Source organism: Nanorana parkeri, unplaced genomic scaffold, assembly GCF_000935625.1.
Source record: "Nanorana parkeri isolate BGI_ZX_2015 unplaced genomic scaffold, ASM93562v1 scaffold143, whole genome shotgun sequence".
Lineage (NCBI taxonomy): Eukaryota > Metazoa > Chordata > Amphibia > Anura > Dicroglossidae > Nanorana > Nanorana parkeri.
In genome coordinates this window covers 1709872-1733988 of record NW_017306411.1, presented here as the reverse complement: position 1 = coordinate 1733988, position 24117 = coordinate 1709872, and the positions used below count along the sequence as shown (strand labels likewise).

General features: G+C 39.7%; 1 protein-coding gene across 3 annotated transcripts; it reads right to left on the bottom strand.

Annotated features, from left to right (window-relative positions):
• Window positions 1-3474: 3474 nt before the first annotated feature.
• Window positions 3475-18458, bottom strand: TMEM182 (transmembrane protein 182). Of its 3 annotated transcripts, none has more exons than XM_018554133.1 (5): window positions 18108-18458; window positions 17832-17934; window positions 13142-13240; window positions 11622-11759; window positions 3475-4098 (listed from the first exon to the last, which is right to left on the bottom strand). In XM_018554133.1, the coding sequence occupies exons 1-5, from the start codon at window positions 18252-18254 to the stop codon at window positions 3875-3877; spliced, it is 711 nt and encodes a 236-aa protein (XP_018409635.1). In that variant the 5' UTR covers window positions 18255-18458; the 3' UTR covers window positions 3475-3874. The 3 variants fall into 3 exon arrangements, with proteins under 3 accessions (XP_018409635.1, XP_018409634.1, XP_018409636.1); XM_018554132.1 differs by having other exon boundaries at window positions 18114-18458; XM_018554134.1 differs by having other exon boundaries at window positions 17832-17925; window positions 18114-18458.
• Between the last annotated feature and the right edge of the window lie 5659 nt (window positions 18459-24117).

Below are 24117 nucleotides of genomic sequence, written 5' to 3'. Positions count from 1 at the left end.
CCCCCCCCCCCCCCCAAGATCTTTTGAGATTTTGCAATTTACAGATGAAATTTCCCAGGAAGACACACTGGTGATGTGTAGCCTCCTGAGGATACATATTTGAGGCCAGGACTACATCACCAGCGATGACCAACCAGGAAATGGAAAAATAGTAATTGAAAGGAAAAGCAAAAAAATTTTAACTAAATAATGTAAGATGAGCTACATGCTGATGTGATTTTTTTAATGAAAGGGAGTAAAGGTCTGCTTTAAGTATTTAGGCAGCAGTTTGTATAACAATGTCACTCAGTCGGACATCTTCTTTACAGGGAAGAGTTGTATTCACACTTTGATATTAGCAAAGTGTAAGGTAGATATAGTCCTCTTTATACAACATTCATAGGTACTTATGCTGTTTTCAAACTAGAAGATATCGAACGCAACCATTCTCAACTTGTCTGAAAAACTGCTAGTTCCTGGGCTGTCATTCTCTGGCTTCACTACTTACTAAGTCAGTGGCATGGTATGCATAATGTAGGTTTTAGCTTTGCTGGCTGAATTAATCTGAGACTCACAATTTAACAGGATGATAACAGGTTGATTTGCAGGTTTTACAGTAGGTCAGGTATGTATTAAGAGCCACACATTTAAAGTTCCATATTATAGTGACATATAAAAAAAAATGAAAACGGAAATAATTTTTTTCATGAATACATATTCTTTAAAATACAAAGAGCTGAGCATTAGTGCTTTGAATGACTATCGTATTGAGATCCCTTATTAGAAACCAAATATATCATGTATTATCTTATTTAGAAATATCAATTATCGTTCTTTCTAAAATATTTTTGTTTGGTGCGACAAAGTAGTACACAGTCTAAATTGAAACTGGCTTTAATTTTGTTAAAAATTTTTATTTTTACTTGTATAGGTAATGCTTTAATAAATGCGTTTGTACCTGTACAATCTCTGAGACAGTAAAAGTCATGTGTAATTTAAGCTTTGCATATGTATCCAGTAAATTTGGACCACACTAATTCTCACTATCCACAAATGCTTTCTATTTTATTTAAATTGGAGATGGCTTACTACAGGAGATTCTTTTTCAACTAGCTCACTAGATTGCTAAAGCTGCATTCACTTCAATCACCCAACCATGTGCAAGGGAGATTTCTATTTTGTTAAGTTTTTATAATTGCCCAATCAATCGCAGGATGTTCAAAGTGAGCACATTTTAATTTTCCTAAGTGAAAATAATACCGCTTTAGTCACGACCACTGTCCTCTAATTTCAACAAAACATCAAAATATGACTACAGCTAACAAATATTCACCAAGGAACACCTTGGTCCCTCAGCTCCTGTAAGAAGGAACGAACCTTGCAACTCTACAGTAACTGATTACCTAACATGATAAGCTATGGGGCCTTTTTATAAAAACTGGTAAAAAAGTTGCTACACTTACACTCTTATTCCTAAATATTTGCCCACGTTATACAATTTTAACATAGAAGGTTGCAACTGAAAAGAAAACAAAAACTAAAACTCATAATAAAAATTAGCTTCAGGAAATTTTCTTCTCAGCTTCCCTCTATTGCAAATAATTAATTATGCCTGGTTTACTTTGGTGTAAATTATCATATAAACATAATAGGAAATTCTTTAACATATTGTGAATGTATGTGCAATATACATTTTGGTGGGTTATTTTTACCTGAATTTAGATTGGTAAAACTGTCAGAAACAACATTTGACATCATTGGAGTATAGCAGTATAACCCTTTATAATTAGGCCCCTTAGTACATATTATAGCTACTAGTGGGGATAATGTTAAAGCTGTACAAAGCACAACCATACAAAATGTGTGCTATTCATCTTGAAAACGTTAATATATACACTTTATATCTACATATACAGTGAGGAAAATAATGAATTGATCCCCTGCAGATTTTTTTAAGTTTGCCCTATTACAAAGAAATGAAAGGTCTATGATTTTTATCATAGGTGTATTTTAAATGATAGAGACAGAATATCAACCAAAAATCACGTGATACAAATATTATAAATTTAGTTGCAGTTCAGTGAGTAAAATAAGTATTTGATCTCCTACCAACCAACAATAAATCTGGCTCCCACAGACTGGCTATGTGGTACACATATTAGTCACAAGACTATCAGCAAGAAGCTTGGTGAGAAGGAAACAACTGTTGGAGAGATTATTCGCAAATGAAAGGAATACAAAATAACCATCAATCGCCTTTGCTCTGGAGCTCCATGCAAGATTTCGCTTCACGGGGTAAGGATGATCATGAAAAAAGTGAGGAATCAGCCCAGAACTAAATGGGAGGAGCTTGTGAATGATCTCAAGGCAGTTGGGACCAGAGTCACCAAACCAACCATTGGTAACACAATACACCACCAGGGATTGAGATCCTGCAGCGCCTGCAAGGTCCCCCTCCTCAAGAAGGCACATGTACAGGCACGTCTGAAGTTTGCTAATGAACATCTAAATGATTCAGAGAAGGATTGGGAGAAAGTGCTGCGGTCAGATGAGACCCCCTGTGTTTTGAGGAAGAAAAATGCTGACTATGACCCTAAGAACAGCATCCCTACAGTCAAGCACGGAGGTGGAAACATTATGCTTTGGGGTTGTTTCTCTGCTAAAGGTACTTGGCCGCATTGAGGGGTCAATGGGGGGGCCATGTATTGTGAAATCTTGAATGAGAACCTCCTTTCCTCAGCCAGAACACTGAAGATGGGTCGTGGATGGGTCTTTCAGCTTGGCAATGAGCCAAAATACACTGCCAAGGCAACAAAGCTGTGGCTCAAGAAGAAGCACATTATTGTCATGGAGTGGCCTAGCCAGTCTCCAGACCTTAATCCTATAGAAAATTTACGGAGGAAGCTGAAACTTCGAGTTGCCAAGCGACAGCCAAGAAGCCTTAAGGATTTAGAGAAGATCTGTAAAGAAGAATGGACTAAAATTACCTCTGTGCTTGCCAACAAGGGTTTCTCCACCATGTACTATGGCATGTTTTGCTTGGGGATCAAATATTTATTTTACTCGCTGAACTGCAATTTAATGTATAACATTTGTATCATGTGTTTTGTCTGGATTTTTGGTTTATATTCTGTCTCTATCATTTAAAATACACCTATGATAGAAATCATAGACCTTTCATTTCTTTGTTAGTGGGCAAACCTATACAATCTGCAGGGGATCAAATAATTATTTTCTACACTGTATATATATATACATATATACTGTTTATGAAAGGTCTTACTTAAACTGCAAAAGGCCCTCTAACTCTAAAAAACAACTTTGTAAGTAAAAGAAAATATAATCCTAATTAAATAATAGCACTTAAACATATATGACGAATAAATACTGCTTTTTGCCTAATGTTTCTGATGAATATCACTTAGCGTGCACGAAAAAGAAAGTGCTTCAAACTTTCTGGCAGAGAAACTCTATACATGTGAATCACGCTTGCTGGCACTGAAACCAAATGAACAACTGTACTCTATTTTAAGCACCAAGAAGTATGTTTATGTGATCCTTAGGATGAGAACAAGCAGCATATGAGCAGATGAAATTACACCCTCAGTCTTCACTCAATAATCTATTAAACACATTTCAGAAATTACAGAAAATATAACAGATATAATACAGCTTCTGATTGCTAACTTCTCTACCATTTGGTCTTACAGTAACATAATAAACAAAGTTATTTATATGACATGCTGCAGCTCAGATACAGAAATAAAACATTGTCAATCCTCAAAAAAAAAGTATTAGGAAGAAAAGTAGTTACACACTAACTGCTGTGTCCATTATCATTCAAGATATTATGAAAAGTTTTCAGGGTGAAGCCTCAAAGCTGCTTTACTTAACGTTATTTTATGTGCAAGAAAATGGTATGTCCTACTAAGAGAAAGAGCATTCCTGCCAAAAGAGAGAAAAAGATTCCGAATGGAGCTAGCATAAAGGACCACCCGTAGCGAATGTCCACTGTGTAGCCTGGGCAATCCTCTTGTCTCGTATCCTGGTAACCCTTCACATCTGATACACTCTGTACCCAGATGACATGCATGATAACAACAAAGGTGAAAAATATACCTGAAAAAAAATGATACATTCTAAGTTAGTATAAATATCAATATATACATCACAACCCCACCAATAATAAATATATCTTAAGTATTTATATAGAAACAATATCTATTTTATACAGCATTCAGGTCTGCCCTTGTTTTATGTTTACAAAAGCAGAGTGTGTAAACAACTGTCAACATTATTAAATGAGCCATATGCTTTTATTGCATCAATGTCACATTCATGATGGAATAGGTATCTGTTGTTATTATGAAAGTACTTCTGAACAGTAAATATCCTTTGTAGGAAAATCTTGGTATCCAGCAGGAGAGGGGAATTGCTCAGTGAAGTTATATGACTAAATTTGGGAATATCAGGATGGTTTGACAGCAGGGCATGTCATCATTTATTCAAAAGCATTACAACTAGCAGTTTGACTTGATGTGCATCCTGGAACTCCAACCAAAAATGTTTGTTGCTGTTGTGTTATACAGCGTTTGAAAGAGTGGGAAAAAAATGTAAAATGTTTGCCAACTTTTTATTGCTCTCTGTGTCCCTGGGAAACATATGCTCACTAACAGAAAGAGATGTGTCATCATTGGAAGCTGACACTAGAAAAGAAGAGAGGTAAAATCACTCTTTGGGACATCTGTGCGAGTGACAAATGTGACTGTGGTTTTATTTAACCTAACTTTATGAAGATAACATCTCTCTTACTGCTCTATCTTTGGTACAGAAAATGAGGGAAGACAACCCAGTGGGCACAGAGCAATAAAAAAAACTAATTTGTTAAAAGAAAAAAATATGTGGTAGCTGCAATTGGAATTTAAACATGGTAACTAACTTGCCGGTTTTTTAGACCATCAATTTTAATACTGCAGATATTAAGGATAGGGAGTTGCCTACCAAAATATGAAGTGAATACAGTATTATTATAGTTAGAAAATTCTTTAAACATTATTATATTGACAAAGCACCCAGTATTTCATTAAGTCTGAAACTAAAAGGCTATAAAAACTGAAATATTTTAGCCAACAATTAGTCAGTGATAACTCATCCAAGTGTCATTTTCCCATCCAACTGTCTCAGGCACCTAAAGAGCTAGAGTCAAAGTTTTCCTTTGCATGTGTCTGTTTAGTGAGGAACTGAAAAGAATTTAGCTTGCAATATTTAGTTGACCTTACTATATTGACTTTGTAGAAGGTGATAGAGAAGTTGGGAAGATTAAAAGTAGGGATGCACTGATACTGTTTTTCCGGTATCGAGTACGAGTACAGATATTTTTTTTCCGGTACTCGCCGATATCGAGTACCAATATCGGTGCCGTGTGCCCCGATTATCAGGAAGTCGGGTGGTGGATCATGACCTGTCGCCCGGCTTCTTGATTGCCTGTGAAGAAAGTGTTCTAGGGAAAGAACACCGGCTTCACTTGCCGAGGCTGCCTGGCTGCCGGGTTGAGGGTCATGAGGTACCATCCTGCTTCCTGATTGGCAACAAGTGAGGCTGGCTTCCTAGCCAATAAAGAAGCCAAGTTGCACGTCATGGCCCGCCTTCCAGCTTCCTGATTGGCTAGGAAGTCAGCTTCACTTGTTGGTAGGCAGCCTGGCTTCCTAACCAATCAGGAAGCCGGGCGGCACGTCATGATCCGCCTCCTGGATTCCTGATTGGCTAGGAAGCTGGCTTCACTTGTTCATAGGCAGCCCGGCTTCCTGACCAATCAGGAAGCCAGGTGGCGGGTCATTTCGTGCCACCCAGCTTCCTGATTGGTTAGGAAGCCAGGCTGCCTACCAACAAGTGAAGCTGACTTCCTGTAAGTTTACCATACTAAAGTGTAAATTTGACTGATATCAATTTCTCTTTTGTTCCAAACAACCTTTTTACATTTTAAGATCTACAATGGCTTTTTTAAACTTCTAGATAATGTATACTAATAAGGGGCGCATTAAATTGTAGTAAAAGTCTGCCAATGCAAAAAAGAATACATGGTTTCTCATTTTTTTCCAGCTGACAAAATGTGTGTTTAATCAAATATGTTTTGTATGAATTACACTATTATGGATATGTCATTCAACAACTCTTTGATACAATATTTTGAAGTGTAATACCATCACTATTAATTAAAACTGATATTTAGAAGAAAGCAATCAACTGTTGTTTTTGAACATGCATTAAAGAGGAAGTGCACGATTTAGGATGGGATGAAATCTTTAATTAGAATGGCTTTTAAGCAAATTTCTTTTCATATGAATTAGTGGTTTTCTTTTTCTTTTTTTAACATAGTGAACTGCAAAAGGTTTTCTTCCTGTCATGCCAGAGCTGGTGAAAACATGTCTAATGAGCCAAGACCCCAAAATGATGTTGACATTTGATTAAAAAGACCTAAGATGTAAACAGATAATTCATTAATGATCTTTCATGAAATGTTAAAGACTTTAATAAAGTAATGAGTGTGAACTTTAAGTCTTCAGTTTTAAAATCAACGTGTCACTTTCTGCTCTGTTTATTTTAAAGCATTTATATTTTATGAGCAGCTAATATGCATAGTGGTATTGCTAACTTATAGTCAACTAATTCAATAATGTTCACTTTCCACCGACAAATGAAAAACTAAAAAATCAATTGCTACAGTATAGAGCTGCAGCTAACGATTATTTTCAAAATCGATTAGTTAGCCGATTATTAAGTTCGATTAATCGGTTAATCGGATAAACAATAAAATACATTTTTAAAAATGGCTCCAGTGATGGACTACTAGTTTGTATTGAGATTGCACTCCATCACAGGAGCGAGCTTGGAGCGGTAGAAGTAAAAAAGAAAAGAAAAAAAATAGTGGTGTGCAATATAGTGAAAAGGAAAGTGTAAAATTATACAGCAATGAATGCAGAATGGCACCGACTATAGAGGACTACAAATCCCAGCAATAGTACATTATAGCTGGCGGTATTCTGCATTGCGCTGTATAATGTACTATTGCTGGGTTTTGTAGTCCTCTATAGCTGGTGGTATTCTGCATTGCGCTGTATAATGAAATATTGCTGGGATTTGTAGTCCTCTATAGCTGGTGGTATTCTGCATTGCGCTGTATAATGTATTATTGCTGGGATTTGTAGTCCTCTATACAGCTCAATGCAAAATATCACCAGCTATATAGGAGATCCCAGTAGTGTCTAATGTATTCCTCTATAGCTGATGGTACATTGCTCTGTATAATATACAGCACAATGTACCATCAGCTATAGAGGAATACAAATCCCAGCAATACATTATAGAGCACCATGTGTGGGAAAGTGCAGGATTAACTGAGCAGTCTTCCAGCAACTTGTTTCTGAGATGGGACCTATCGGCGGCTGTCATCCGCCCACACCTGCTCCTCCTTACTACATCTCCCCGCGTCCCTGTGCCGATTGTGGATGTGGGCGGGCGGTGAGTGTGAGGTGGGGAGGAGGTGCGGCGTGAAGAGCGTGGATGCTGGCGGGCGGCGGTGAGCGTGAGATGGGGAGGAGGTGCGGCGTGCAGCGTGTGTGGAGCTGTGAACAGGGCCAACTGATCAGAAGCCGATTAATCGATTATTGAAAAAGTTGACAACTTTTTCAATAATCGATTATAATCGATTATGTCGATTAGTTGTTGCAGCCCTACTACAGTATTATTCAAGGGCAGGATTGTTTGAAGCTGCAACGACATACTGCAGTGTCAGAAATTATATAAGGCAAGCAGAACATAAATGCAGATTATATGGCCAGCAAATTAGGACCAGGGCCTAGATTAGTTCCCAGTACTTTTAAATTATATTGGAAAAGGTAAATGGAAGGTGATATAACTGAAGAGGACAGGGCACTCCAGTCAAATAAAATCACTTTACTTTACCTGTATTAGGTCTATCCAAATAGTCTAGTCCCCTAAACAGCACATTGCATGGCTTTGTAGCAAGAGGTCCAGGAGATAGGACTGTTTACCAAACACGGTTAGTTATATAAAATTATAGTTGTCTTTAAGTCCTTGGATGGTTTGAAAATGGATACTAATGTATCTACAAATTCAAGGACTTGTTTTGATTATTACAAGAAATTTCTTGAAATGTGTTTGCTGCACTGCATGGCTGTCTCTGGCTTCCACACTCTGTGAATCACCTAACTGGAGCAGGTACTGTATGTAACAAGTAAAGTGTGAAGCTCTCCTAATCTGCTAACTAGTTCTGTTTCAGTGGCTCAGAAGGTATTGATGCTAAAAGATCAACACCAATTTCTCTCAGTAGAGGTTTCCTTTAAAAGTGTTCAGCGGGTAGCACCCAAAAAACTTCTTCAACATGGAATTAATTAATGTGTGCAGTCATTTCTTTCTCAAGTTGCAGATGGGAAATTAAAGCTTCTGGTATGCTTGGGTGCATCATATTGTAAACATACTAGTCTAAAATGTCTGTCAGATTGCCAGATTACGTATACACTGACCAGCAACATATGAGGAACAAAATTGCCAAACCAGACTTCAGTCTTACAAATATCATCACTGCTTTCCCAGTTCTACTTCTATTCAGCATCTCCTCGGACTCTAAAGCATTTCCATGCCGCCATAGAATACTGTAAGGGGTTGATTTACCAAAGCAAATAGGTTGTCCACTTTGCAAAGGAATTTGCATTTTACACAGGAACTTTCCCTTAATCGTAGTGAATGAGATGAAGCTCTGTTGACATCCATCATTCAATTATGTGCAAGAAAATAAATTTTTCTTTAATTTACCTTCCACAGGATTGAATGATGGATGTCAACAGAGCTTCATCTCATTCACTACGATAAGTGGAAAGTTCCCTGCAAACTGCAACATACGGTACTGAACAGCCTATTTGCTGTTAGTAAATCAACTCCTAAGTTATTAAGGTAAATCACTAATTCCTCCAATGATGGTCTTGCAACACTTTGTTTTCACTAACCTTTAATAAATTCTAGGACAGCCCGCAACTAGCATTCTGACAGGATGCCCACTACTACTACAATCATCAACCTGGCTACAAACTATGCACACTGGTTACACACACCATTTCTAAAGAGTACCAGGAATGGACATGAATTTGTATAACTTGTGTGTTTTTTTTCCGTTACTCTGAAGCCTCTCACATGCTGCTTTCTGGGGCTCTGTTGAGAAGGTTGTGTCACAAAAGTATACCACAGGGGTGATGCCAGATTCTTAAACCTCTCACCTAAACTGAAATATGTTTTATGTTAGAAAAGTTAAAGGGAAAAAATCCTTTTCAGCTTCTCCCATTTTTGTCCATTTTCCCCTTTTGTTACTTCTCTCGAATTCAGTATACCTCATTTATTTGCTATTTCAATTTTTAGCCAGAAAATAGATCACTTACGCCCTGCTTCCTGCAGAAGAGTGGGCTAGGCACAACAGAAAACTTAATTCTCTGCCAATTGAAGTTATACAGCTGCCACTCAATATGCTCTGGTTTATGTTTATAAAGCTGAGTTGAAGTAATGTGTACAAGGTTGTTGGCTGAGTGCTTTACACATGTTAACATTTCACTTCAGTAAGTAATTAAAGCAGCTACGGGGAAGGGGAAATGCAAAGTAAAGAACATTTTGGCAACATTTCATTTTTTTTCCCAAAGATGTATACAACTCTCTGCTGCTCTCACTTGTGTTTAGTTGTGTACAGAACTGTGTAGTGTCAAGGGCAAACCAAAACAAACAGACCTCTTCCCAATCAAATGAAGAGCCAATAAAATCTAACACGTAAGCTCCCTTGCACAAAAACATTCATTGTTATGTAAGTAGTAGTTCCCATGGCTTAACCAAACTTGAGTTCATGCTATAGTAAAATATTATGTGTAGAAGAACATAGAATCTCAAGCATTATGGCATTCAGGACACAACGAGGAGAGGCTGTCTGCACTGTCCTTCAATAAGATCACTGGAAGGAATTCACATGCAATAATCAAAAAGCTCCTGTCTTCAAGATGCAGGACATGAGGTCTGTCTACAACTTGACAAGCATGACTTGGCTGTCCGAACAATCTCCTGAACAATCTTCCATACAAAACAAACACATAAACATGCAGTTTTGTGCCTATAGTGAAGAAAATCTCTGCAGATATCCCTTTCCTTAGACGAGGGAAACAGTGGATACTAGGGATGCACCAAAATGGAATTCTACCATCTACCATTACCATCGGATACCGAAAATTAAAAATTTGTCAGGCAGAAACGGAAAATTACGTTTTTTTCCAACCTTTTTACAAATTTACAAATTATTTTTGAATTATTTTATTTTAATTTTTTTTACTTTACTGCTGGGGGCTCTGGGGAAATATTAGGGGTCTAAAAAGCCTCATACTGAGTGTTTCCGTTCATTCATAAATTGTGGCTAAAGTATGAGTAATTATATCCACAATCATGAATGAACAGGAAGTGATGTGGAGCACTTCCTATTCATTCATAACTGGTACATAGTAACTAACACTATATCCAGTTATTTACAAGCATTCAGCTCAGCTGATCACTAAATGTTTGTACTCCGCTCTCCATCCGGAATCGGCTGTCACCGGAGGCAGAGCAGGGCTGTGCAGGAGGAGAGCTCTGCCTCCTGTGACATCAAACAGATCTCCTCCAATCCCTGCTCACCATTCTGACACAGGAGGCCGAGCCGGTAGGAGCGATCTCCTCCCCCACTGCTCTGCATCCTGAAACCTTCTCTTCTCCCCGCTGGGTGCCGGCCGCTACATCAGAAGGCACACAGACCGGCACCAAGCGGGGAGGAGAGAAGCTGGGATGCACTGAATTTTTGGCCGCATTGTCGGCCGTCATGGCACTTTTGGCATTTGGCCAAAAGTGGCATTTTTGGCCAAAATTTCAGTGCATCCCTAGTGGATACCTATGAAAATCAAACCCAATTGATCATCTCTCCCTCAAAAAGATTTAGCCAGGTAAGGTGTACCAGGGTTAGGGAGGACTGATAGATGGGCAAGAGCTTTGTCCTCTAAATGTAACCAACTGGATCAGGTACATTTTCTCTTATACCTATAGGCATTTTGGAGTTTCAGCGTCAATGCTCACCTATCACTAGGCATAAGTTTCATTGTGTTTTACCAGAAAAGTCAAAACAACAAAGTTAAACAAGATTTTTTCCACATAGGGTATGCCAAGCACAATTGCACAGTGATAATACTTGTGTCCCACAAAGCTCTGGGGTATACTTCAGCTGTAAAAAGCAATAGTATGAAACAAGTGAGAGGGGCTAAGCGTAAATTGGGTGGTGCTTCAGTTTGCCTATCAAATGCCTATAGGTCACCTGCTTTAGGAAACATTCCAGCACAACAATCATGCATTCCCGCAGGGAAGAAGTCAGTGCCCCTGACATGAATATTTAACATGCCAGACATGCCCTCTATATGTCAGAGTACTAGAAGCTTTAGCTGCAAAATATGTCTCGTATATACATGGGGAGTAAAGTGTATAATATAACAATGAATACCAGAGTATTTGGATTTTGTTTAAAAAGTATCCTTAAAGCCTCATATGCAAACACAAAACCACCCCCCTCTTCTTACCAGAAGTGATAAAGAGACCCCCTCCAGCTTTATACAGCCTGTGGTTTGTGAAAGGCGCAGCACATATGATGAAGAAACCTCCTGCAACAACAGTCACTATGCCAAGAAGCATAAATATGTTCCAAAATCCACGATATACTAAAATACAAAACAGAAACAGAAGGTTTGAGTTGTATTTATAAATACAGCAAAATATCTGTATCCATATAATATCACAATCATTAGTATTCCATACACAAAACCATAACCAGCATGCTTAAAAATGTTCTTTTTTCAACAATCCTTTATATATATATCGCTAAGCAAAATCTCAAAAATCCTTTTATATGTCGCCAAACAAATATTTAATTCATCCGGAGCAATCTAGAGCATATGACGCTTTTAAGACTAGTTTTATTTCATGCCTTCTTCTGATATTCCTACAGGTTAAATATTGAGTTTTTCTGTTACAATGTAATAGACAGTGCGGGTATTAATAAAACTGGTATCTACAGGTGAAACTCGAATAGTTAGAATATCGTGCAAAAGTAATTGCAGTAAGTGCTGCAAAAGGGGCCCAAACCAAGTACTGAGTACATATGCATGCTTGTACTTTTCTGAGGTCCGATATTGTTCTATGTACAATCCTTGTTTTATTGATTGCATGTAATAATCTACTTTTTTGAGGTTGTGGATTTGGGGTTCTTGGGGTTTTCATGAGCTGTAAGCCATAATCATCACAATTATGACAAATCACGGCTTGAATTATCTTACTTTGCATGTAATGAGTCTATCTCATATATTAGTTTCACCTTTTAAGTTGCATTAGTGAAATAAATGAACTTTGCACGATATTCTAATTATTCGAGTTTCACCTGTATGTCTTTATACTTAATTTTTTGTGAATTTTAACATAAATAGTCACCTTGGGTAACCATTTGGAGGTGTATTGCCAATTGCCAAGTGTATGCTGGGAAAGGGCATAATTATTTGGGGCTAACTTTGTCAAGGTCTCTTTGTCAAGGTCTGGGTGGGGGTGAGGGGTAGGTGCTACCATAATGTGTAATTTGTGTCTTATATCATACCTCTATACCTATGTGAAACAGGACACTAGGATCTATTGAAAGCAACCCTGTAATAATATTATCTAATTTATTAGGAAGCTCTGCAGCAAGCATTCTAAGATGTCTCATCCTACCAGCACATTACTGCCCACTGCCCCAATCCACATATTCAGCCCCCTACAAATCATGCTCGAGCCAACTGATTTCAGTCAAGCACCAAAAACTGCATTGTGGGGCCTAAAGAGGTTGGGTCAGGCTGTAGTACTGAGCAAGTACCTTAGTGCACCTGCTAAAAGCCTGTAGGGTTACTTTCAAAATGCTGAAGGGAAATGAATCACCTATATCTAAATGGCAAGACCAGATAACATGAGGAAAGCTAGTGTGCTTCTGTTACAATTATATTATTATAAAAAAAAGTAATAAATTATTCTTAGTACAGGTAGGCACAGACAAAGGATACACTAAAGCAATACATACCTACTGCTGAGTGGTACACCGTGGAATTACTGTTATCCCTACTCCTTGGAAATGGAGACAGGTAGGCGTGCGTGCAGTTCTTTGTTGGGGCTTGATTGGCTATACAAAAAATAAAGAAATAATATATTTTAGCAATTAAAGTAGAACTCCAACTTCTAATTATATTTTTAGTTTTTTTAATCCCACCTAGTATTAAATAAAGAAAAATTAAAAAAATGTGATTTTCCTCTCCATGCTGCAGTGCTGCCCCCAGCTTCCTCCTCCACCCAGCTCCACCAGTCCTCTTTGGACAGAAAGATACTCGAGTCATTCTGTCCATCTCTTTCGAGTCTAGCCTGTCATTGACATACCCCTCTGGGGTGTGTGCCATCGCGCAGGCTGGGCTTACAGTACTCCAGAATTCAGAGACGCTCACGCATAATTACGTGAGCACCTCTCAGTCCAGGAAGAATGCTCGGCCCCTGCCTCCACCAAGAAAGAATAGCAACTACTGGTGATGTCATCGGCCCAGCTAGAAAACAACAGGAAGAAGGTATGCATAGGGTTTTTTTATAAAACAAGTGGAGGGCAGGTAGCAGAAGGGTCAGGAAATGAGGAAGTGGCTCCCCGCATCCCCCCCAAAAAATGTCTCCAAATGTGTTAGGGTGGGAAGAAGTAGAACGATGCTAAGTCATTTTTTTTGAGTAGACATCCACTATAACACTGATATTTCAATTGATATTTCAAATGACAAGCTGAATTTAAATCAGCTTAATGGATATGGAGGGGTATGTACACTGTTCATTTTTTTTTTTTCATTTTTGCTGGGACAATTCATATGGAGATGTTGTCAAATCTTTGCCTTGGACTAATCTGTCTGTGTTGTAGAGTAAGACACTGTAGAAATCGCTTTCACTGTTGACATTTATACTGTATTTGCTGAATAATCAGCACTGAAAAAGCATTGGTGTTGGTGCACTTTAATTAAAGTACTGGTTTGTGGAAATCTGAACAGACGCTGCTTTGAGTGGGAGAACTCAACTCTGCTCTGTCCTTGGACATTGCATACAAATATTCAAGAAGGCCTGACCCAGAGAGAACTTTGTATTAAATGCTTATTCTGTACTTTAACAGAAATAATTACTAAACTGTTTTATGTGAATGAAATCCGTAGCTAGTGACAGATTCCCTTTAAAGCTAAACTCTGGGAAAACAATAATTTTTGCACATTTGCTATGTACCAGTGTATCGCCCTAAATGATGTGTGCCCCATGTGCTGTGATGTGCTGCAACAGTTAAAACTGTTAATTAATTCAACCCCCCCCAGTATAGTAATCGCCAAGACTTAGAGCCCACAGTGTGATGCGACTTACAGGGGGTGATTTACTAACCTAAACACACACACACACCAGGTGTGTGTGATTTTCACACAGCAAAACGTATTTATCAACCAAAAAGTCTCTAAAAGCATATTTCCACTAATGCCATATATGGAAAAATCATGCACATGATGCATATATAATGCTGCTTCACAGTTTAGACAAAAATGGTTAGCTCATGCATTTACATTCCTGCATTCATCAACGCAAGCAACATAACATAGAGCTAATTTACACCACATTACCCTGCAATTCATTGCAGGGCTTTGCACAACACACCTGCTGGGTGTGTACACACTACAAAGGTGTTTCGATTCCTCCCATAGATCATGCTGGGAGGGAACACACTACAGAGGTGTATACACGTTCGTGGTGTGTTTAAAAGGTTAGTAAATCAACCCCACAGCCTCAGGTCTCATACAATGAAGGGTATGTGGGTTGCTCACATTCCACCTCCTCCATTCCTAAAAAAACCTGTATTTGTTTCACATGATACAACAAATTCTGTGAATGGACAAGGGTAGGGGAGGGGTGGGTAAACGTCACAATGTCTACCTCCAATTAAAGAAATCTTTGTATCCTTTGAAAAGAATATAAGATGTTTTTATGGCTGGGGGAGGGGAGGTTGGGTGCGAGTGACCCACATAGCCTTCACTGTATGCACTGTATAATAGTTGGGACTGTCTCAGCACTGGAAATTCAGCGCTCACTGTACTGCATTCTGTACTGCTGGGACTGGATGAAACTATTACTGGTACATAGCAAATGTGCAAAAATCATTTTCCCCCCCAAATTTAGCTTTAAGCTTTTACATTTGCTACATTGCCTGTGATACAAATTATTACTTCTAATCTAATCTTAAAGCTGAAATCCAGCAGATACCACCCCAAAGCCATATTCTCACCTGTCCACAATCCTTCCAGATCCACAAAGTGACCCCCAAAGGGCCTTGTGAAAGTATTCACCCATCTTTTTCCTGTGTTATTGCATTAAAACCTTGGAATCAAAATGGATGTTTTGGGCATTTTTACCATGTGATGTGCACAACTTACCCACCACTTTGTCGTTGCAAAATCCTTTTTATTGTGATACAAACAGTAATTAAGACAAAAAAACAAAAATCCTGATTGTGCATAAGTATTCACCCCTTTTGCGATGATACCCCTAAGGCCTCATTCACACAGCTAAGTGTTGGCCCATACAAATCCGTGTGCCATGCACGGCCATATCGGGCCATTCCTGGGAAGGACAGGTGCTGCATACAATCACACGCAGCACCTGTCCTTTCTGGGAACGGTCCGATAGAGCCGTGCACGCCGCTCGGGGTAGTTTACTGGAAACCCAGTGGTTTCCATTAAACCACTGGGGTGGTTTAATGGAAAACATATAAATGTCTTGGAATTACCTAGTCAAAACCCAGACCTCAATACAATTGAGAATCGGTGATATGACTTGAAGATTGCTGTACACCAACAGAACCCATGTAACCTGATGAAGCTGGAGTAGTTTTGCCTAGAAGAATGGACAAAAAGTCAAGTGGCTAGATGTGCTAAGCTAATAGACACATACCACAAGAGACTTCCAGCTCTAATTACGGCAAATGGTGGCTTTACAAAGTATTGACTTTGGGGGAAAGGGGGGTGAAAACTATTTTGCACCGACAAACTGGTAGGCATGTTGTGTACATCACATATCACATGGTGCAAACCCCCAAAATATCAATTTTGATTTCAGGTTTTAATTAAACAAAACAGAAAAAACACCAAGGGGGTGGAGGGGTGAAAAATTTCACAAGGCACTGTATGAAGACACCTTAAGAAGGCACATACTTACAGAAGGGGAGAGCAGAGAAGTGTCCTTTATTAGTGTGCCTCTGAAACATTATTGTCAAGTCACAAGCTGGTGTGAGTCCTTTCACATGTTGCTTAACTGCAGTATACTATCCATGGAGATACAGTGAAGTCTGACAAGAGTGCCTGCAAGGCAGGTTAAACAGATTTACAGATCGTATGGGAAATAATGTGTTTATTTTATCTGAGTTTTTAGCTATTAGAATTGAACTACTTTTCCATGTGGTATTTCAGTTATTTTGTCCACTCCCTGAACTTTCCATTTATAAAGCTTCCTTTCCAGCCTCTCCTAAGATGATATTAAATAGAAAAAAATATATAGAGGCACCATAACGTAGTAGGATATTTACATGGAATATCATGAAACACTGCATTAGCTCACATTTAAAATACTGAATTACAATTTTTGCTCCCATAACAAGGTACGGATCAGTTTTATAAAACTGACAAACACAGGTCCATATTGGTTCCTGAATACACCAAGTCATAGATTAAATCTAGACTGACTTTTTAAATATCTGCATATCTATAAGTGTGCTGCTTCAAAAAAAGAGGGGAAAATATGTAGCTTGCATATTTATTGCTGTCCTTAAAGAACATAAAAGTGGATGGCTATCAATATGCTAAATATAAAGCTGCAATTTTTTGAACCCACTGTGCCTGAACATGATACGAACAAGATGTGCTATTAAACAAAGATGAAGGGGTGCCTATGAGTAGAAACAGATAAGCAAGAAAGTAGCACTGTAGGGTAACCTTTTACACTCAGTCTTCGGGTTTTTGACATTATGGTTCTTGGTACGGGCAAAGTAAAGGCGGAACGATTTCTCTAGAAAAACAACTAGCTCAGAAGCAAGGGTCCATTTTCACATATTCTTTAAAAAAAAACTCTCTAAAGAAGTTCTTCATTTTTGGAGGAACTGTACCTAAGGAATCCAAAACCGTGATGCAGTCTGCCACAAGAAACGACCCTTTCTCTGAACCTAGGGTCATCTTATTCTGGAGTGCCCTAGACATTCAGTGACATAGACCTGCAGCACCATAGAACCGTCAATAGAACTAAAAAAAATATTGATGAATGAGCTTTCAGCTCTAGGAAGTTTGCCTTTGGGGTCAAGCCACAGGTAGGTGGGACCTGCATTGTCCAAAACTGAAAAACATTTAACTGAAAGACATTTTAGGTTTTATTAAAAAAATTAGAGTGAACAATGTATTGATCATTTTAGGATACATATATGCCATGATAGCAACAAAGTAGCTCAGTTTTCAATTATGAGAGCTGCACTCACTTTGGAAACTATTTTATATCACTTTAACCAGCAGGCAATTAAAAAATGCTCTGTATGTACTTACCATTAAAACAAAAATGCATTCAAAATAAAAACATAAATACAGGAAAACAACAATACAGAAAAATAAAAAACACATTTTAATATGTTTGCACAGACACAGTTTTTTAGAAAAAAATATATGATATCTTACTGATCCAAAAAGCTGCCATGCTGTTGTTATCTGGTCCTACATCCATGGCAAACCAGCATCTCCAAAAGAAACCCTCATGATGCAAAAGGGCTGGCTCAGTACCCTATAGAAAATACACACGATCAAATATAATTAGTTTATTGAATATTCATATACTGTACAATTACAATTAAACATGTTAACATTAAACATATAAAGCAATTGCCATTCATACTAGAACATAATATGCAGAGCATCCACTTCTGAAAAAGGAAAGACAGACTACAAAACAGTAACACTAACCTCAGCTCCTTGATTTCCTGAGCATTTGTCAACTTCTTTGGCAAGAAGCCAGTAGTCGGATCCAAATGCTACCAAAAAGACTAAAATTCCAAGAGCACCAAAGAGACCACCAAAAAATATTCCAATGCTTAACTTCATCATCAACCCGAAAATATGAAACAAATAGAATCCAAGGTTGAGATCAGATTTTCCTCTTGTCTGATCTCTAGCAGTTTACAGCCAGCTAACTAGAAGACTAAAAGATGGGTAGGGGCTGCTATTTCAGGATTTTGATTAAGCAGCTCTGCTATGTTGCTGTGGTAGGGAGTGTCCAGTCAAAAATAACTGACCTTTTTGTGGAGTCAGGAATACACATCACTCATTAGTAGGGCCTGGTGCATTGTAGAAGAAACATCCTGAAAATCATCTGTTATCAGAGTATAACATTCCCTAATGTTTTCCATCCAATATTTTCACAGCTTATAACACACAGAAATAGTTATCTGCGATATTTTAAAGTAAAGATGTTTATCTTATGTTTTTGTGTGTTGTAAACAACATGTTTAACGTAAGGCATAATGATATGAGTCAGGAGATGTAAGCTTTTGAACAGGTCACTTACAAACAGTTTATGGATGCACAAAACTCACAAAGCAACCACCAGTTATATCCCTTGTTTAAGACTAAGGGGGTTATTCACGAAGGAGCTGAAGGATCCAGACGTAGCTTCGGCTGATCCTTCGGCTCTCTTTGCTGCCGGAGCCCTTCGGTTCAGTCGAACTTTAGGGCTGCTGTACGGGTTATTCATAATAGCTCGTGCAGCAGCCGAAGGCGGCCAAGCGGCTAAGGCAAGCCAAAGGCATGTGCTTCGGCTCGACTGAGCCGAAGTGACAGCCAAATCGGGGCGAATGGCCTGAATGATGTCACGGCCGTCTCCGCCGTAGATCCTTCGGCTCTCTTTGCTGCCGGAGCCCTTCGGTTCAGTCGAACTTTAGGGCTGCTGTACGGGTTATTCATAATAGCTCGTGCAGCAGCCGAAGGCGGCCAAGCGGCTAAGGCAAGCCAAAGGCATATGCTTTGGCTCGACTGAGCCGAAGTGACAGCCAAATCGGGGCGAATGGCCTGAATGATGTCACGGCCGTCTCCGCCCAGTTGTTATTCATTGGCCGGGACCTAATAAAGACTCTAGCGGGTGTCGGCCAATAGGAAAGTTGGGCGGAGCTAGCTGTCACTGCTAGCTCCCCCCAATTGTTTTTTTTATTATCATTATTTGTTTAAATCTTTATTTTTTAATTTTACTATTTTTTACTATTTATTTAAAAAAAATGTCAACCTTTTCTTTTCCCGACTATTTTCATTGATTTTCTATTCTGCTCGGTACCATGGAGGTACCAAGCAGAATAGCCGAGCTGAATGCCGCTCAGTGGCATTCGGCTATTCACTCACTGCCATTCGGCCTTTATGTGAATAGGGGCAAATGGCAGCGAGAGAGCTGCCGGAGCTTCGGCTCAGCCGATCCAGATGTTGGATCGGCTGAGTCGAAGTCCTTCTGCACTTCGGCTCAGCTGAACATGCAGTGCATGTTCGGGTGACCGAAGTGCAGCCGAAGGCAGCCAATGTACAGCTGATTTTAGCCGATGTACGGCTGAAATCAGCCGCAATGAGCCAGAGTGAATAGCCGATTGTTGTTTGGCTCACTTCACTTCAGCTGGGTTATTCACTCGGCAGCTTTGTGAGTAACCCCCAGAATGTGGATTGTTGCATTAAAGCAATCATGGCTAGTTCTCTTTAAAGCCCAGATTCACTTTATAAAATTCTGGACCTGGACTTTATTATAAAATAATAATGCCAGAAGATGTATACAACTCTACTAGACTATACATACACTTTAATATTATTAAAGTGTATGTGCAGCCAAAACCTGTTTTTTCCCAGCCTTAGATAGAGTATGGAAATATTAGAACCCCTATGATGTTTTATTGCTGTCTGTAGATCTGCTGGGAAGAAAAACCCTTGCTTGTTTCTACTGGTGACCATTGTCACTAAAAATCCAAAATGTTAGCAGGTTAGGGAAAATCTTCCAACTGGGACGACTGTTTCAGGGACAACTGTCTAAGAAGGGAATGCCCCTCACTTTGTAGAGATTTCCTCTAACTTCCTGTTACATGTCTGGAACTGAAGGGTATTTTTCCCATCAGGGCATAGACAGCAAAAAATAAAATTAGGGTTTTAACATTCCCCTGCTCTATGCAAAACTAAAGAAACAAGTTTGGGCTATAGACACACTTTAAACTCCTGTCCAGAGAGCAGGGATCTAAATGAACTGGCACATAATTTCCAGAGCTTGGAAGGTACCCCTCTCTCTGGCACTTCCAATTCCCTTTACTGTTGGTTTCTAAATATCATAGACAGGCGTGTTGGCCATGAGAGATATGGAAACATAATACAAAAACATACGCCAAATGCCATAGACATGTCCATGTCTGCTGATATGTGCTGTGTAACTGCAATGACAAACTACATTTGTACAATGTAAATGAATGACAAACTACATTTACTACAAAGGTGAACAACCCCCATCTTATTGCTCCTGCACACTGTCTCCATCTTTGTGACCAGTTGTCTCTAACGCGCTCCTGGCACAGTCACACCCCGGCCTCCTCAACATTCAATGCAGGTCTAATAGCTGTGCATTGTACACAATGACGACACAGAGAGACGCCCCACAGCTTGGAGCACCTGGAAAAAGAGAAGAGAAGAGAGCAGGAGCCTGCCAAAGTGGGGATTAAGGTGAGTAGCACATCCTCTTTATTTCCCTCTAGACTTAATGAACATTTAATAAACACAATATAGATTCGTGCTATGGATAAAATAATACCAAGTCTACCAAAATCTGCTGTGCTTAGTGTGTCAAAACACCTTCAAATAATAATCACTAATCACTAATAGTGCACTACGCCGATCAAATAAATAAATAAATATGATAAAAGCAACACATAAAAATAAAATACATTCACAGATGGTAATAATATATAAATATCCAATATAGAGAATCCCAACTGATATGAAGAAAAGTGAACCAGTGTCTATATAGCTGGTAAATCCACTAAATCAATGCATAAAATCAGGATGGCCTCTGCCATCCTGATCGAGAAACTGTAAAACAATAAATGGGGCAGCCATATGACTAAGCATGTGTATTTCTTTCCATGGAGTCCTGAGATATATACAAGTCTACTAGACTGTACAGCCAGGGTAGTGACCTGACTTTTTTCTTCTGCAGTTAAGCAATACAGTAAGGTCCCCTCCCTGCCCACAGCCAGAGAATGAACAGTGACTAAGCAGCAGCAGTCCACCATTTTGTTCTCTCTACTCTCTCCCCTTCTGTCCGCAAGTCCCTTGTTGGCACATGTCCATGCAGCACACCTGATTGGCTCTCAACCCTGCCCCTCCTTCTTCCTGTAAGTGCTGCTGCACAGAGGGTTAAACGATGCCTATTCAAATTCGGGTACTTACAGTACAGTACAGACTGCTTTAAAAGTAGAGGCTGTGTTGTTAATATTGTTAAAGCTGATGCCTTCTCTAAAATTGTCTATGCCTGCAACATGCTGGAGATCTGAAACCCTACTCAACACAGAGCACAGCAATCCAAATCCCCAATGGTCCAGTGCCCCCTGCACAGTGCTTCAATCAACAGTGTTGCTCAGAAGTGTGTGTGTTATTCATTGGAGAAATGTGCAGGGGGCTAATTTGTGCCATTATCTGCAGCATTCAGGATTGACTGCAATCATTATATAGAGGAGAGGAGGAGGTGACCTGTAAGGGACACTAGATTACCTAATCCTGGAAAGTGTTCTGGTTGGATGCTAAGTCTGATGTAGGGAAGAATTTTCCATAGACAGCTCTTCTGAGGACAAGGGTCAAAGGAGGTCGGCTTGTATCCTATATTGCTATCCACTCTCAGTTTACACCTTAGTACTGAATACCACAGCCTGCATTTTGCGGCCCATTCATAAAATGCAGGCTGTGGTATTAAAGTGACATTAAACCCTCAGATTTTTTAACATAAAACAATAGTGTAATGTGTGCCTTACTGTAATCCATGGTAGTTTCCCTTCTCTTAGCTGCTCTTCCTTTTAAATATGTATCTGTTCTCATGCTTGGAGAGAACTTCCCTTTTCAGCTCAGGGCCTCTTCCTGTAGTGCTGGCTCAGGTTACAGCCTATACACAGACACCGTGTGAGAAAAGGGAAGTTCTGTCCAAGCAAGAGAACAGATACATATTTAAAAGGAAGAGCAGCAAAGAGAAGGGAAACAACCATGGATTACAGTAAGGCACACATTACAGTACTGGTTTATGTTAAAAAATCTGAGGGTTTAATGTCACTTTAAGTCTGCAATACCTCAGAGAGTTCTCTCTGCCTAATGCAGCAGCAAGAGCCCTGTATTTGTATGAGAGTCATTTACAAGACTTTAAAGTCATGTGGCAAGGCCCTCCACCTTTTTTTACACTCAATAGTTTTAAGGTTGACTAAAGTCAACAAAAATATTAGCCAACTCTGTCGGTTATACAAGTCGCACACTGCTGTCCCTAACAAACCTTTACCACAGACTGTACCATAGTGTATTCTTCTGATAGTAAAAGAGCACATTAGCAGAAGTCTAAGCATGCCGGGATGTGCTCTATGCAGCAGAGCATGCTCTCAGGATAGCTGCCGATGACAGCTCACCGTACTATTCTGATGGTTGTACCAGGCATCATACTGGGCACACACAGGATTGTATTTGATATCAGCAGTGGGTGGATGCTGATAAGGAACTTAACAAAGATGACGCTTGCTTTGGAAACAGGGGGATTGGCAAGGTCTGCAGCATTTTAGATGCAATATTAGAATCCATCCAGGAAATTGATATTTATGTATTATTCTACAGTTATATATGGAGGTAAATATGTGTTAGTGCTAAGATAAGGCTAGATCTATTTCCTATTTAATAGCAGTTTACTAGCTTGGATGTCCCAATAATACATATAGAGAACAAGTGGCGTCCCTAGGCTTTTTGCCACCTGAGGCAGGGGAACGTGGGGGTGAACGCAATCAGAGCAGTGAGAGGTGGGTAGAGGAGACACGAGATCGATGACGCCCCCTGCAGGTTCTGCACCTCCCCGCCCGGCTTTTAGCAACCTGTGACGCTTTGGCCAGAGTCCCGCCTAGCTCCTGGCAACGTCACTGGTTGCCAGGATCTGGGTGGAATGTTGGCCAGAGCATCCCAGGCAGAGCCAGATTTCCCACAAGGCCAACCGAGGCCCGACCTCGGGGCAGCAGGGGTGTGGAATTCCTATCTCCCGATGCCAGGGACATGCAGTTCCGGGCGCGGGTAGTTGTTTTCTACATTTAACCCCGCTTTGGGCAAGCAGAGCTAAACGTACAGCGAGGAAGCCGCGGCTTGTTTTGTACAAGTGATCTTGGCGATGTCGCCATGATTACTTGTATGCAGCCTGCATACAGGGGGGCGCATTGGAGAACCCGGCATTGGGGCAGAAGAGAGAGTAAATCCGACCATGGTCCCAGGTTGCTAAGATCTGGGCAGAGAAATGTATATGGTCCTTACAAATCTCTCTGCCCAGCTCTTAGCAACCTAGGATGCTCTGGCAGGAAAGGGGGTACAATTCTTCATCAGAGAGGCCTCTATACAACAAATATGTAGCTCTGCCTGCCACCCAAATCCCCATCATGCCTCAAAGAGATTTTTCCTGAGGCAACAGGCTCAGACTACATCATTCAAGGAACAGCCCTATAAAGAACATCCCAGTGCTTTATAAAAAAATGTTTTCTAAATGCAAGTACTCACTTTTCTTTACTTAGAGCATATTTAACATAAGCTATGAGCTCAGAAATCATCAGCTCTTTTCAGTAATTATATTACTTTACTGCTTGCTAACAATCTCTAGAATGGTACACTGACTATGTTATAACAAGGAACAGGAACACACTTCCTGCTCGCTCTGTGTCGGCACCCCTTCCCT